This window comes from Epinephelus moara, chromosome 8 (assembly GCF_006386435.1).
Source record: "Epinephelus moara isolate mb chromosome 8, YSFRI_EMoa_1.0, whole genome shotgun sequence".
Lineage (NCBI taxonomy): Eukaryota > Metazoa > Chordata > Actinopteri > Perciformes > Serranidae > Epinephelus > Epinephelus moara.
Window position 1 is genome coordinate 16536601 of NC_065513.1, and position 15712 is coordinate 16552312.

General features: G+C 42.1%; 1 protein-coding gene across 2 annotated transcripts; it reads left to right on the plus strand.

Moving 5' to 3' along the window:
• Positions 1 to 810: 810 nt before the first annotated feature.
• Positions 811 to 4451, plus strand: ido1 (indoleamine 2,3-dioxygenase 1). 2 transcript variants are annotated; one of them, XM_050050951.1, is made up of 10 exons: positions 811 to 981; positions 1609 to 1704; positions 1780 to 1899; positions 2018 to 2136; positions 2234 to 2248; positions 2357 to 2456; positions 2567 to 2684; positions 3221 to 3272; positions 3365 to 3513; positions 3602 to 4451. In XM_050050951.1, exons 1-10 carry the CDS (start codon positions 889 to 891, stop codon positions 3982 to 3984), a joined length of 1245 nt encoding a protein of 414 aa, XP_049906908.1. In that variant the 5' UTR covers positions 811 to 888; the 3' UTR covers positions 3985 to 4451. The 2 variants fall into 2 exon arrangements, with proteins under 2 accessions (XP_049906908.1, XP_049906909.1); XM_050050952.1 differs by lacking the exon at positions 1609 to 1704.
• Positions 4452 to 15712: the final 11261 nt, after the last annotated feature.

Consider the following 15712-nt stretch of genomic DNA (forward strand, 5'->3'; position numbering starts at 1 on the left):
TTGGATAAACTTAATGAACCAAACTCTGAAGCACCCAACCAAACCTGAACTTTTGAGCAGAAGCAAAATGCTTTTGTGTTTTGTATTTGTTTGATTCATTTTTTAAGAAAATTTACTACAATATAAAACCTACCATTGTCTCCACTCTGTTGTGTTCACACATTGGACTCCTAGCTAAATATACTCTCTTCTGTGCCTCTTAGTTAATCCCATTTGCTACACTGACACTGTAATTACTGGAAGGATCCATCATGAGGTAAGAAAGAAGGATATTAGTTGTTTGTCAATAAGGTTTTATCACCTCTAAAGACAGACAAAGAAGACAATAAAGGTAATAATTAACTAATGATTCAGCACGCATTAACTAATCAGTGTGATGCTGCATTTCACTTTAGGGGACACAAAAAGCGTAACTAATGGTCACTAATGATAATTAATGCTGTCTTCACAGCAATAGATCTAATGGAAATAAAGAAGTTTGTCTTCACATATTTAAAGTAATGTTGCAGTACTCAGTAACCACTTTGATGTGGAACAAAAAGGGTGATGTTTAAGTAATAGGCTAAGTAATGATAGGTCAAATGCAGGCATGATGTGATATAATGTGCAGCAAATTCCTCTTTTTATTATGAATACTTGTGGAAGTGTAGAGATAACATTTGACATCTTCCACTTACTGTTTCACAAAGTGAAGCATAGGTACTGATTTACCACACGTGACTGTGTTGACATGTGCAATAGCAGAAATGGGGGATAGCTGTTGCATAACCATTATTGATAGCAGTTTAAAAGCAAACTCTGTGCCAGAGTCCAGACAGGTTAAGGTCTCTTGAGCCATTCAGATAGTCAGACGATCTGCGCTGTCAGTGGGTTTATGTTTCTTTCTCTATGGCTGCTGCTGAATCAGACTCTAAATGTCCTTTCTCTCTGGACTCCTACCGTGTCTCCGAGGAGTTTGGCTTCATCCTCCCTGATCCTCTGGTAGGTGGAAAAGCCTGATGTAGGTTTCCTTCTCTGTCTTTGTTTACAGTTTTTAATTTTAGCTTATACACAAGGGGGTCATCCCTATGTTTCCAGGGTTCTATGTTTCCCGGTGCTATGTTCCCCACTTAACCTTGCAAAAAAGCTTCTATGTTCCCCGCTTACTCAAAAAGGGTTCTATGTTTCCCGCTTTGTTGAGCGGGCAACATAGAACCCAGGAAACGTAGAACCTTTTTTGTGTAAGCGGGGAACATAGAAGCTTTTTTGCAGGGTTAAGTGGGGAACATAGAAATGATGCTCACAGTTTATCTGTCATAAAACTGTAAATTTAATCACAACTTGGCCAAGGGAATCTGACATTTGTCCTGGCATTTGCTTCATGTGATGAACTTTATTCCTAAGGCAGCATTTTGTTTCCAAAATCACACCCCAAGTGCAAGGTCACTGTGCATGTAGCAACATACAATAATGAAATGCAAATTCATGTAAGAAGCCTTAAAATTAGACATAAAAATGTCCTAGATTGTTCCGTCATTTGCACCTTCACATCTGTACACTCTTCTCTTTCATTTCCATTTGCCACGGTGATCCACATTTTCTTGTTATGCACCAACTTGACTTTCAAAGCAAGAGCTTCCACCTTACTACCAGCCATGGATGGATATTGCCCTGCAAGTCCCAGAGCTTGTGCGCTCTCACGAGTTGCGCCTCTGTATTAACAAGGTAACAATAAACTGAGAGAGACAATTCACTATGTTTATGGGGCCATGGTCCAGTGATGATACCCCTACTGTTCAGATGCCACTGCTGAGCAGCCAGTTTCTGCAAAACCACCGGGAGTTACGACTGGCCCACCTGACCCTCAGTGTGATGACCATGGGCTACGTCTGGCAGGAGGGAGAGAACGACACAGTTGAGGTATATTTCAGTTTTTCTTTCAGTCATACTGACTTTATTTTCCCCATTTCCCTGCCTGCTATCAGTTGCTCTGCAGTTTATATGAATGACTTTCCATCTTCAATAATCTTCCCCTAAGATGCTTCCACATAACTTGGCGGTCCCATACTGGGAGGTTTCACAGCGCCTAGGACTTCCCCCAATTCTCACCCATGCAGATGCAGTACTGGCTAACTGGAGGAAGAAGGATCCAGAAGGGTAAGACCAGTTATGTATGTGGTTTGGTTGCCTCCCGAACAAGTGTCAGGTGTAAATCTGTTCCTCTTTTTTTCCATCTTTATGTCTGCTGTGCCAGGCCTTTCGACATGGAGTAAGTACATTATCACTTTACATCTGGTCCTCGTACCCAAATATTACCATGTTTGCATCAAATTATTGCTTTATGATCATAATCAGGAATTTTTATGATCATGATCAGGAACTTGGAGCTGCTGCTCAGCCTCCCAGGAGGAGACAGCATGCGAGGTTTCTTTATGGTTACTCTGCTGGTGGAGCTGGCAGCAGTCCCTGCACTGAGGGTGAATATATATTCAAAATAAATCAGTTCATACAATATGCATCTCTGTTAAAAACAGGAATTGATTATGTTGAGATAAAAACAAAACCACTGTAACTTGCTGTGTTGCAGAACATTCCCATTGTGATCAATGGTGTCAGGAGAAGAGACACTGAGGCTGTGGCCAGAGCCCTGGAAGACATCAGCCAGTCTATACTGGACATGATAGATGCACTTAAACTGATGCAAGGTAATCACTAGAATTGTACCAATACCAATATCAGTATTGGAAATGCCTCCGATACTGCCTAAAATGCGGCGAGTACAGCCTATGACCAATCCGATACCACGTAATGCCTCATGTCATTATGATACACACGCTACAGGCAAACGAAATGGAAACGGAGCGGAGATTAAAAAGCATTCTACTGCAGCCTTTAAAATGTCTTTTTTACTAAATTGTGTGGCTGCACTTCAACCTGTGTCTTGATCTGTGTCAACACTGGATAATAATAATGAAAAAAGATTTTTGGCATTCATTTCTTAATATTTTACATAAAGTTTTAGGAGTTGAGACATACAACAATTCACATCCCATCCATTTTTATTTTACGCACTGGTATCAGATCGGTACTCGTTATCGGCAGATACCTAAGGTTCAGGGATCGGAATCGGTATCGGGAAGGAAAAAGTGGTATCGGTACATCTCTAGTAATCACCCTAACATTTAAAAGTAGTAGTATTTCCCTACTGACAAATATTTTGTTTGATGTGATTTTTCTGAAGTGTACGTGGAGCCTTCAGTCTTCTATGGCATTATGAGGATCTACCTGTCTGGGTACAGAAATCTCTCCTTTTTATCTGACTCAGTCATTGGTAAAGTGAAACATGTTTTTTGAAATGTGTTTGTATTCACGTACACATGCTTAGGTGGAAAGACAACTCCTGCATGCCAAAGGGGCTGGTATACGAAGGGGTCCAGGCAGAGCCAATGGAGTACTCAGGTGGGAGTGCTGCTCAGAGCAGCCTGCTGCACTGCTTTGATGAACTTCTGGGAGTCAAACATGAAGCACAAAGTGGTAAGGTGGCTGTTTTTACTTTTACTGATTACAACAGTGCCAGAGAGATTTGAGAAGGACTCATTGTGATGATACTGCCCTTATGTAGGTGCCTTTCTAACCCGCATGAGGAACTACATGCCACCTGCCCACAAACAGCTAATCCGGGACATCTCTTTGCAACCCTCCCTGAAGAGTTTTGTCCTGCAGCAGGCCAGCGAGCAGTTAAACCAAGCCTATCAGTACTGTGTCACAAAACTGGTGGCTTTGCGCAACTACCACCTCAATGTTGTCAGCCGCTTCATCACTGTACCCGCTGCCCGTGCCCGTCAACTTCGAAACCAGAGCCGGGAGGCAGAGGGGGATATAATCAGCAGAGCACCCACAGCGTTAGAGGAGAGGGGCACCGGTGGCTCTGGCATCATGACCTTCCTCAAGACTGTGAGGAACCAAACAAAAGACGCCTTGCTGCCTGAGACGAGCAAGAATTGAAAGCCACAGCTGATTGTGAGCTGTCATCGCTGAGGACACACAGCAGAGTGTCAACTGCATCGCATAAAACAGGCTGTAAATCACCTTTGAGTACTCAACACAATATTTTATATGTCATTAAAAAGGATGAATTGTGGCAGAACCAGAGTTGGAGGCCTCCATCACTTGTCTTACATGTAGCTTTGTTGTGTCTGTAAACAAACCTCAGCTTAATAGACATGAGTGATACCCATCATTCAGTTCAAACCATAATTCAAACCATTGCTATTACTTTCCATTGAATTCAACCACTAATTCCTTCTTTAATCCAAACTGGAAAGCAAAACAATGCATCTGCTCCAGACCCACGTATCTAGAAGACATTTGGACATTAGACGACTTACGTCATTGCTTAACTCCTTTGCTTTTTGGGAAAGTGATTGTGAGATTTATCTGAAATGCAGTTTGGAAATAAAGAAGGTTTGTCTTCTGAAAGTTGAAAATGTCATGTTATGTTTCTGTTTAATGACCCACAAAGGTTTACAATTTAAAAGTAATAATAATAATTGTGAGAAGGTGTCAAAAAATGATAATGAGAAAAAATCAAATATTGCAATACCTTTTGAAACCATGGCAGGGCACTAAAGGGCAGCATTATAATTCACAGCTAATGAGGATTTCACAGGGTTTGCCTTTTAACAGCTAAAACAAGGGGGCGTACCTGTGTGCACCAAAGACATGCGGGCCTCTGGTTTAACCTTGTCACAAACAAAACTGATCTATTGAAGTAACGTATTCATCATTAATAACAGTCATTTGGAGAGGTGTGAAATCCACATCGGCCTGACACACTGAAGTATCGACAGGCTGGAACCTGACCTTTCCTTCTCAGAAAATACTCTACAGCACGTCCTCACAATGGGGTTGTCATGTTGAAGCACAATGCACAATGCAGCGCAGAGATGCATCACTTATCAGAGTGGTTACCTCAGCACTCCTCCAGCCCACATCCAGCCCTCACATGCCCCGCTATACTTCCTGGACTGAGAGTGTGGAAAACCCAGAGCAATGAAGGGATGGATTGTGCCATGAATGGCTCACGCTGTGTAATCTTCACCTTTCCTGGCTCATCTCCACCGGTGTTTCATTACAATAACAGCCTCGCGAGATCAGATAAGGCAGACGATGTGGCAATTAGACATGACAATTCCCCCCAACCTGAGCGATCTACTTTATCTTGCCCTCTTTCTTTTCACATGCTGGGTAGCAGGGAAGACAATGGAAGAGCAAATGAGAGAGAAAACAATTACACATGCAGCCTGGCAAGATTTTAGTGCGAGAGTGGTTTAGTCAACAAAGCCATTTTATTCTGATTGATGTACAACAGAAAAGTGCAATCATTGGGTTGGTAGTCATTCACCGCAAACCCTTCATTCAGACACGTTTCACAACCTGAGACACTGTTTGTAGGAAGACTCCGAGGTGAGGAGGTGAAAGGTGAACAAAAACTACGGAGAGGGACGGAGAGAGTTGGCTGGCGGGCAGGACAAATAGTGTGTTCAAATGTCACAGTGATCTGATTAGAACCTTCTTCCACAGCCAAAGCAAATAATCCCCTTCCTTATTGCCAGACTGTGGAGGACTCCCTGACAACCCGGCAGTAAACACAGGCCATCTCTAAGGATGTCTTCATTGTGTAGTCGGGGCTGGGCCTGCATGGCCGCTGAAGTTTCACCTCGTATCACAACAGTGGCTGGTTCCAGTGTAGGACGTGACACACAAGCATGCACAAACCCGCTTGTTCTGTACTGACAATGCTGTGAGACATATTACAAAATAAAAGAGTATACAGTGTCAGCTTTGATCATCACGCTGTATACAGTAGTAATATTTTGGCTTAATAGTTAATAGTTCACTCAAAAAAACAAACAAAGAAAACATTTTTTATTCTTACCTGTAGTCCTATTAGACTCAAGATTCTTAATGGTGTGAGTTGTCGAGTGTTGGAGATATTGGCTGTAAAGATGTCTGCCTTCTCTCAAATATAATGGAACGAGATGGCACTCAGCTTGTTGCGCTCACAGCGGCAAAATAAGAAAAAAGAAAGTAAATCTCTGCAGCAACAAAGCTACAAAGTCCCTTTTTTGCACTGTCTATGCTATTTTTTACTAAGAACCAAACAGTGGTGGCATATTGCCGCTCTGGTGTGTGATTTTAGCATGCCAGTGTTCTGGAAGCAAAAGAGGCATGACGAGGGTGACAGGTAACACAACAGCACCAGCTCTAGTGTGACATATAACATGAGCACTGGCAGCGCTTTACCAACAATAACAATGGCTTAACAGCATAACCTGAAATAACAATCATTTACCATCATTGTTATAAGGAGGCTGATCTCGTCCTCTGCTCAGAGGGTGAGGAGCTCCCGGAGAACCTCATTGTTCTCCCAATTTTCTGATGTTTTCAGCTGCTGTTCTCCTTCTTTGAGTTAGCTGCTAACTGCTTCTAGATGCCTTTCAAATATCCCAGTGGTAGGTGGCACACTTAACATGTTGTCAAAATGTTACAATAGTCCCATCCACGGTCCTATCCTGTCAGCTGTCCCTTTTACACAAATGTGGACGTCGGCTTAAAGGTGAGACAACTCTGTATTGCTCTTCAATGACATTCCTGCCTCGAACAAACAGTGTAAAAGTGGCTAATGTCTCTTTCCAGATGTCACGATCTGGTTACTTAGGATAATCCACAGACCTTGTTGAGAGCACTTTCGTGTGGGAACTATTATCTTTCTACTGAACTACACCCACCAACCATGTTACTGTGCAGAAGGAAGTGTGCATCGACTGTTAGCTCGTCTAGCACCACTGAGCTAGCTAATGTCACAGCTCAACTGAGGACGGTATTAATGTTTACATCTCATGCTGTCACAAGCGTGAGCCGCTCATCCATGAGTCGATGCACAGTTCCTTCTGCGTGGTGATATTGTTGGTGGGTGTAGTTTGGTAGATGAAACTCACAACAAGGTCTGTCGATTATTTTGATCTGGGGCATGATTCCTGGACAGAGACATCACTTTTGAGTTTTTCATGTTTTTGTTGGTGCTTTGATCAACACAAGACATGTGGTATCTACTTCCATTATATTGGAGGGAATACTGATAAATAGCACAACTGGTACGAGATAAAATATGTATTTTTGATTCTGGGGTGAGCTGTCCCTTTAAATGTTCTGAAGCAATCAACTAACGCTCTGAAGTATTTGAGTACAAACTCGCCAAGTAAGTGCTATCAAGAATCAACTCAGCAAGCTAAATAAGTAATTTTCCTCACGGCAAAGGGCATCTGGAGTCACTCTTGTTTTCATGAAATCTCCTCAAACATCCATATTCCATCTATCAGAGCCGACAGGATTACAGGCGTGGGTTCTCCTTTTGGTTAGACAATCGGATATCTGTGCCTTGGTGGTTAACCACAGGATATCCTGGATTCTGTTATTTCAAAATTGAATTTATGATGCTGCTGCTCACCTCAAGCCAAGCAAAGCTAGGACCTTTTCTCACCCTGGGAGCGAGCAGCCACGATGGCAGCAACTAGGGATTGATTGTCTTTGGCGTGCACATGACGGGCGTAGCCTGGAATTATGGGTGTGTTCAGTACAGTAGGTGACTCTGGGTGTGTTAGCACTTTCTACTCATCTGGACATCACTATCTTTGTCAAACATCTGCGTCTACACACCCAAGGGTCAGATATGTCTTCATAATTCACTTAGTGATCAGTTTGGGCACACCCTCAGTATAATTTGAGCTCTATATATCCTAATGATCGGCTGTCACCACCATTCTTTCACAACCAGTGTTCAAAATCTGTCTATAGAGGATAATTAAGTTTCATTCTGAAAGTAACTCTGGCTTGTCATCACTCTGATTCCCCCTCCCGAAGGGTATCCATTTAGTGGTCTAAAAGAATCTAAAGAAATGTGACAGTTCATCCCACGGGCAGAGGGGTTTTTTTTACTCATAGTGTTTCTAACAACTCTCCTAATGTCATGATCACCCCCAGACTGGTGAATCATCTTTACCTTCATTTGGAAGGTTTCCATAGAAGCCTCTCTAAACACAAGCAAATGCAGCCAACATTCACTGTGTTGATGGTTTTCAGACTTCACTTTTCTGCCTACTTGTCACTGTTAAACAAGACATCAAGCTCATCTTTCATTTACCCCGTCTTTCAAATCTGTTTTTTCTAACCCCAGCTTCTCTTTGTACATCACTTGTGCGGTCTGTTAGGGCAGGTTAAAGGCTTTTGATGTAGTCATCTTACAGCAACTTTATCGCTTCCTCCCCACTGACTCGACTGAAACAGCATGCCCACATGAAAAAGGTTGAAAAAAGAGGAACTGTCATGTTCACAGCCAGCTTGAAAGGCTGCTTTTTCAGGTGTAGAATTACTGTTGCCAGTGTTGATGGTCCAGCCCAGATGACGTGACAGGAAAGCACACGTCACATTGGAGCTTTTATTCTTCCAGAGAAAAACGGGTAGTTATGATCCATCCTTGTTAAGCCGGATAAACGTAGGAGATTGCCTACAAATGACTGCTGTGCCAGTTCTGCTGTGTCACCTGTGATGCCTTCTGGCCTGCAGCCATGCCAGTGGCTTTGCACAGTAGTGCTTTGAGCTAAATGTTGACATCATCATGTTAGCATGCTCACAGTGATAATGCTAACACCCTGATTTTTATCAGTTTTAATTAAAGGGTTATCTCTGAGTCTAAAAAGTGAAGCCAACACAGAAGTGCCTTAAACCTGCATTCTTTCCAGCCCCATCACCAGCAAAAAATGTTGGCATTGTACATCTCTGCAAACCATGGATATGTTCCATTTTCTAGGTTTCATATTTATGATGTAGTTTAGATTACATGTAAATGAGCTGAGTTTTTCACCAGCAACAGGAGGGGATGGTAGACGGCGTGACACCTAGGCAAAATGGCTGCCAAGCAACAGACAGACTACTGTTAGAGACCAACAAAAGTGGGTGTTTTTAATGACAGTTTTGAACATGTCCAGTCATGTTTGTAGTGACCAAATGGAGTATTTTAAAGACATACGTACAATGCAGGAATAATCGGTAACTGTTTGTAAATATGCTCACCAGCAAAATGAGAAGAAAATAAGAATATATGGGAGGGATAATTTTATACTTGTTTAGCACCTTTACCAGCTTAGTTAGCATGCTAACATTTGCAAATTGGCAGTAAACACAAAGTACAGCTGAAGCTGATGGGAATGTCTTTAGTTTTGCAGGTATTTGATCAAAAGCTAAAGCACAATTAGAAATTTAACCCAATGACAGCGCTAGATGAGAAACATGAACTATAATTCATCCTGAGTTGCAAATGTCTGAACCAAATTCCAACAGCTGTGGAGACATTTCACTGAAAACCACAAAGGTGAATCTCATGGTGATGCTAGATGAAAAGTAAGAGGAACACCAAATTCATTAGGATACAGTGTTAGAGGACCATGAATTTCTGTAGGGGGGTGTTCTCTCCGTCTTCAATAGGGTGACTGTTGATATCCTTTTTCTGTTATGAAACTGCACGGTTGAAATACTGTCCAACGAAACCCTCGCACTATAGTGCCCTCGAGCACAATCAGTTTATTGACCTGTCCTGAAGTCACTTCTTGTGTTTGAGCGAAACATTTGGCCTCTTTCAAATAAATGTCCTTACGCAACAGAACTTTAAAAACCTCTTGTGTTTTTCTCTTTCATATAGACTGTGAAATATGCTTTGACAAGGTTAATGAAACAAGGAAATGTGGTGCAGAAAACTGTAACCCAAGTGATTTGCTTCATACTTTCATGTCTTTGTAGTGGCTGCTGTCCAGTTAGTAAATTCAATAGTAAAACCTGTTATTAAATCTGAGAAGAGCTCCAGTCTCACCTTAAAGGAGCAGTATGTAGGATTAGTGGCATCTAGAGGTGAGGACTGCAGATTTCAACCAGCTAAAACTTCTCCCATGTGCCAGGCATGAATTCCAGGTTAGGATCCCTTCAGTGTTCATTGCTTTAATTTAATAACCAAATGATGCTCTGAGGTCTCTTCAGACCAGGTGATTAAAACTGGTAAAAACACCTAACAAAGCAGTTTGCCATTAAAAATCTGTTTCTCCTACATTGTTTGGCATGTCACAGACAGACTGCTTACTCAGCACCTGTAAATGTGTGCACACCTTTTTTCTGATGAAGACATTCAGGAGGTTTTTACCATGAGCCGAACTATCTGTCGAGGTCTCCTCCTCTCCAACACAATTGCACCAGGTGATTTAAACTGAAAAACAACAAAGAACAAAACAAAGGAAACAGATTCAGGTTACAAATCAGTGTTTCTCCGATGCTGTTTGGCTCGTCGCAGACAGGCCGCTAGCCAAGCACCTGCTAATGTGAGCTTACCTTTTTCTTATCCTCCGATAACTTTGGTGCAGTGGTTAGCATTGTTGCCTCACACCAAGAGGGTTCCTGGTTTGAATCCAGGGTGAGGGGCTCTAACCCAGAGTGAGGGAGCTCTTCTGTGCAGAAACTGCATGTTCTCCCAGTGTCAGCGTGGGTTTTCTCCAGGTGCTCCGGCTTCCTCCCACACTCCAAAGACATGCAGGTTAATTGGTGACAATTGGCCGTAGGCGTGAATGTGAGTGTGAATGATTGTCTGTCTCTATGTGTTAGCCCTGTGATAGTCTGGTGACCTGTCCAGGGTGTACGCTGCCTCTTGCCAAATGTCAGCTGGGATAGGCTCCAGCCCCCCTGTGACCTCCTAACAGGATAAGTGGTTACGGAATTTGATGAATGAACTTCAAATCCAGACGTTTAGGATGTTTTTACTGGGAGCCGAATTATCTTGTCCTCTCCACAATAAAATGATTTGATTTAAATCAGTAAAAACAATGAATATAGCGGTTTCATGTTAAAAATATAACTGCGGTGGCTGACGCAAAAACGTGAATGACCCTATCTAGAGTCAACAGTTCATTCTCAGGTGATGAAAACACGGCTTTTTAATTTCAGGTGATTTTTAACTAAAAAAAAAAAAAGACATACTTGTATTCCCCCATTCCCCTTCTGCCAATATCCACCCCAAAATCTTGTACGTTGGACCTTTAAAATCTACACTTGTGAAAAGAACTGAACAGAGAAGTAAAAAAGAAGTTAGGAGAGATAAAAGTACACATGAGTGTGTCCCTCACTCATTATTATTACAGTCATTTTTTCCCCACAAGGTTTGATTTTCGATTTTTACGTCTTGTAACAAATGCTTTTATCAACACGAATTTCAGTCGGCTTCAATTACTGACAAACAGCAGCTCATCAAAACAGCAGATCATTTTGGAAGTGCAAGCTTCCACTAAATGATTTCCTGTGTGCTCTGGGTGGCTCTCATTGAACTGTAGCCTAAGTGTTATTAGAGCAGGAAGAGTCACAGAGACTGAAATGCCCTTACGATTCAGTTAGACTTGCTGAATGGTTTCCCCAGAGACCTCAACCACACATTTTAAATCAGATTTTGATGGCAGCTAGAAGAATACATGACATTCAGATGGCTTTCCTCACAGGATTAGCAGAAGCCCACACACGTCACAGCCTTTTGTCTTAAAGGTTAACACAACTTTGAGCTGTGTGACAGGGAATACAGCTCAACCTCTCACCACTGCTGACTCACTACTGGCCCGGCCAGGTGCGAAACAGACAACTGTGCGATCCCACACACAAACTCCCACACACACACACACACACATGCAAATGCACTTAAATGTGCAGACACACGCCATGCCCAAATGAGCACACATGCATGCACGTGCAGACGCAGCACCTCTTTGCCTCTGACCTGCAGACAGAGATACCTTGTGTATGTGTGTGTTTACTCCCACTTTCCCCACTTGGCTTTCCTCTCATGCCACGTAGCTATTGTCCTCCTCCCTCTCGCTCTGCTGATTGACTTCCTCTTCCTCTGAGTTGTCGCTAATGTCACCTTCCCTGCTGGCGCCCACACACTCGTGTTATCAACAGCTTCTCATCCGGGTTACAAAAATACAGGAAGTTCCCCGGGGGTCTCCTGCGTGGAAAAGAAATGTCCATCTCTCCCTGTCACATACTCACGTGTATCCCTGCATCTGACACACTGCATGTCAGGGGTAGATTACACAGTGTGAGAAGATAATACCAGTAACCTCAGGAACTGGAGATAATATCTGCACTGGGATGTTCACACCTCCATATTCAACAGCAACATTCACTCAAGCTTTACCACAGGTTGAGTGACAAGCCAAATCCGTAACAGAAATAAAACACGGTTTGACAGACTGAAAAGGACAAACACTGGCAGATCAGATTTCACTGATAAATAAAGGCTTCCAAACAGTGAAAAGAAAAGTGCTGTAATTCACAACAAAATTGTTATATGGCAGTTTGTCAATGGACAGCAGAGAGAGGAGAGTCTTTCTTCCTGGACCCTGCTGCAGCTCAGTCATGGACACTCTGTACTGCAATTTTTGGACACACCAGTCCAGTTTGCTTTTTCTGCATGGGATAAAGCTCATTAATCCACACTGGCGATGGCTTACTTATGTAAGAAAAAAAGGGGGCTTCCTTTGGAGTGCAGCTACCGAGAGATGGAATGAAAATCCTGCAATGGTCGTCTAATCCCAAACTTCCCAGTAAAAACATTCCACTTCCTCCCAGGCGAGATCCGGACTTGTTCGCATGCAGTGCTGAGGCAGGCAGAGGGTGGGCTGCTTTGACCGGGGGACAAGCTGGAGACAGACAGGGTCAGGCAGATGGGAGGAGCGGTCAGGTGCAACTTACAGGCCTGGGGAGACCACTGACATGTTCTACAATGGACATGGAGACGTTTGAACAGATTTGTTCTGTTCTCATCAGCTGAAGAATTTTTCCAAATTGTTCAGAATGGAGGACAGGATCTTATCTTACTAAATGAAAGTTTGAGACTTTGTTCAAAAGAGTAACAAAACAAAGGCATCATACATTTCTTACAGCACTTTATACAACAGGCACCAACCTTCACTCATTGGCTTTAACTGTCAGGGTGAAAGGTTCTGGCATCTTCTTTCACTTTCATTGATAATTACCACAACACTTCAAGAAGGCCAAAGACTGTGCTAACATCCCAGAAACCCTGCTTTCTATGCCCAGATTTCATGATTGACAGAAACCGTATCCATACTTTTATGCATGATTCATTTACAGGCATCACAAAGGCGGAAAACACAAAGTACAGAGGAGGCTGATGGGAAATGTCATTAGTTTTGCAAGGAGTTGGTCATAAAAAGTGTTGGAGGGATTAAATTTTTGACCCGGCGATGGCGCTGAAGGAAAAGTTGAGGTATCAACAAAATTATTACAATTCATCCTGAGTGGAATGTAAATGTTAAGGGACAGTTCACACCAAAATCAGAAATACATGTTTTTTTCTCATACCTGTGGTGCTGTTTATCAGTCTACATTGTTTTGGTGTGAGTTGCCAAGTGTTGGAGATATCAGCCGTAGAGACGTCTGCCTTCTCTCCAATATAATGGAACTAGACTGCACTTGGCTTTTGGTGTTCAAAGAGCCAAAAAATACGTTTAAAAACTCACTATAAACATAATATAGCAATTTTTTTTAAAACCAGAAATTATGACCCACTTACTCAAGATAATCCACAGACCTTGTTGTGAGCAGTTTAACGTAGCAACTATTTTCTCTCTACCGAACTACATCCTCCAATTGTATCACCACGCAGAAGGAAGCGTGCATCTATGTAGCTCACCTAGCATCAGTGAGCTAGCTGAATGTTTACATCCTGTGCTGTCACAAACACGAGTCTCTCATCCATGAGTAGATGCACGCTTACTTCTGTGCAGTGATATCGTTGGTGGGTGTAGTTTGGTAGAAAGAAATAGTCCCTACATGAAACTGCTCACAACAAGCTCTATGGGTTATCTTGAGTAACCGGGTCATCATTTCTGGAAAGAGACATTGCTGTTGAGTTTCAAATGTATTTTTTTGGCACTTTGAGCACCACAAGCCGAGTGCCATCTAGTTCCATTATAATGGAGAGGAGGCAGACATCTCTACGGCCTATATCTCCAACACTCAGCAACTCACACCAAAAAAAATCTAGACTGATAAACAGCACTACAGGTAAGAGTGAAAATATGTAGTTGTATGTTGGTGAACTGTCCCTTTAATCTCAAATTTCATAGCAATCCTTATCATTTTTGAGATATTTCATTTGGACATTGAGATCCCATGGTTAAAAAGCAACGGTCTGGTTTGGTTGCCTTGGAAACTAACATCACTATAGATCTAATTTAATTGTATAATTGTGTTAAGATAATATCTGATAACAAATTAAACATACATATTGATTGACTGACACCACAATCAACATAAAGCTGGTGGTATGGACGGAAAAGCTTCATGCACTGGTTCGACTGGTTTATGTAAGAGAACATTCAGACCTTTTGTCCCATCCCGAGGTCGGCCCTTTGCTGCCCACACAGCGCGAGCTCACTTTGCTCGTCTCTGCTCCCAAGGCACCATGTCCTGAAAAACTGTATTCATAAAACAAACTATTACAATTTGTTCTGCCAAAACATGTTCACCTAAGCCAACAACAACCAAATTTAGATTTAAGACGTTGTACTTTCTGCCATGTAATTTACAAAATTGGGGGAGCCAACATTGTTACTTTCCGCAGTGGGCTTAATGCAAAACATATAAATAGATGCTTGCCAAATGTACTTGTTCACTATTTTCATGGATAAAATTAGTTTCTGAGAACTAAAATACTATTTATTGCAAAAATCAGGAAATCCAAAAAATATTGTTCCAGCTCTGGGAACCTCTTATGTGGTGTCATCTGGATTACTGCTGTGGAGTGCAAATATACAGTAGTAGAGCGAAAAGTTCTTTCTCATTTCTGTTGTGTAATTATATAATCTAGTCTGCTGCTGTATAATCAAATAACTGAGCTTGTTTCAAATACTCTGAGAGGGCCTTTGTGCTCAGATATTTATATTAACCATTATATGCAGAGCTGACACACAAGAACATGCTGAACAAAGTGGACAAGCCTGGTGGAAGAAATAAAAATGTTCAGGACTCAAAGATCTAGCCACAGCTCACAGATCCTCTTTAAAAGAATTACATTTTATTTACTAAAATAAATTGGCGTACCATTTTCTTAGACATCAAGTGGCACCTTGGCAGTCCTGGGCTCTCACACCAGGTTTCTTTTTACATTTATTTTTATTCTTATTCATCCTTACTCATTTGTATGTGAGCAACTTCCAGGACTTTCATGCTGGCATCCCGTGTCTACAGTGTCTCCGCACACCATTCTCAGTCCTCCTCCCATCGTCTGCAGCATCGCACGCTGCTGGTTATTGCTCTCCTCCACTAAATGCAAACTTTCTCCAAAAATAATTCAGTGAAATGATTCTCTTCTGTGTCAAGACAGTGTGTCTGGCCAGAGCTAATTCAGTAACTTTAAACAGGCTCGATTGTAAAAATTAGTTGACAAATTACAGTGTTTGGCATTTTCTCCTTTTCTTATTCAGAGACATGTTTTGAAATCAGCGCTGCGAGCGGCAACAGACATGAGAGTGAAGAGTGCACACAGCACGCACATACACAGGAAGTAAATCCTCAACCGCAGGGGCCGAATCTTCACTTTTCAACACCAGGCTCTAAGCAA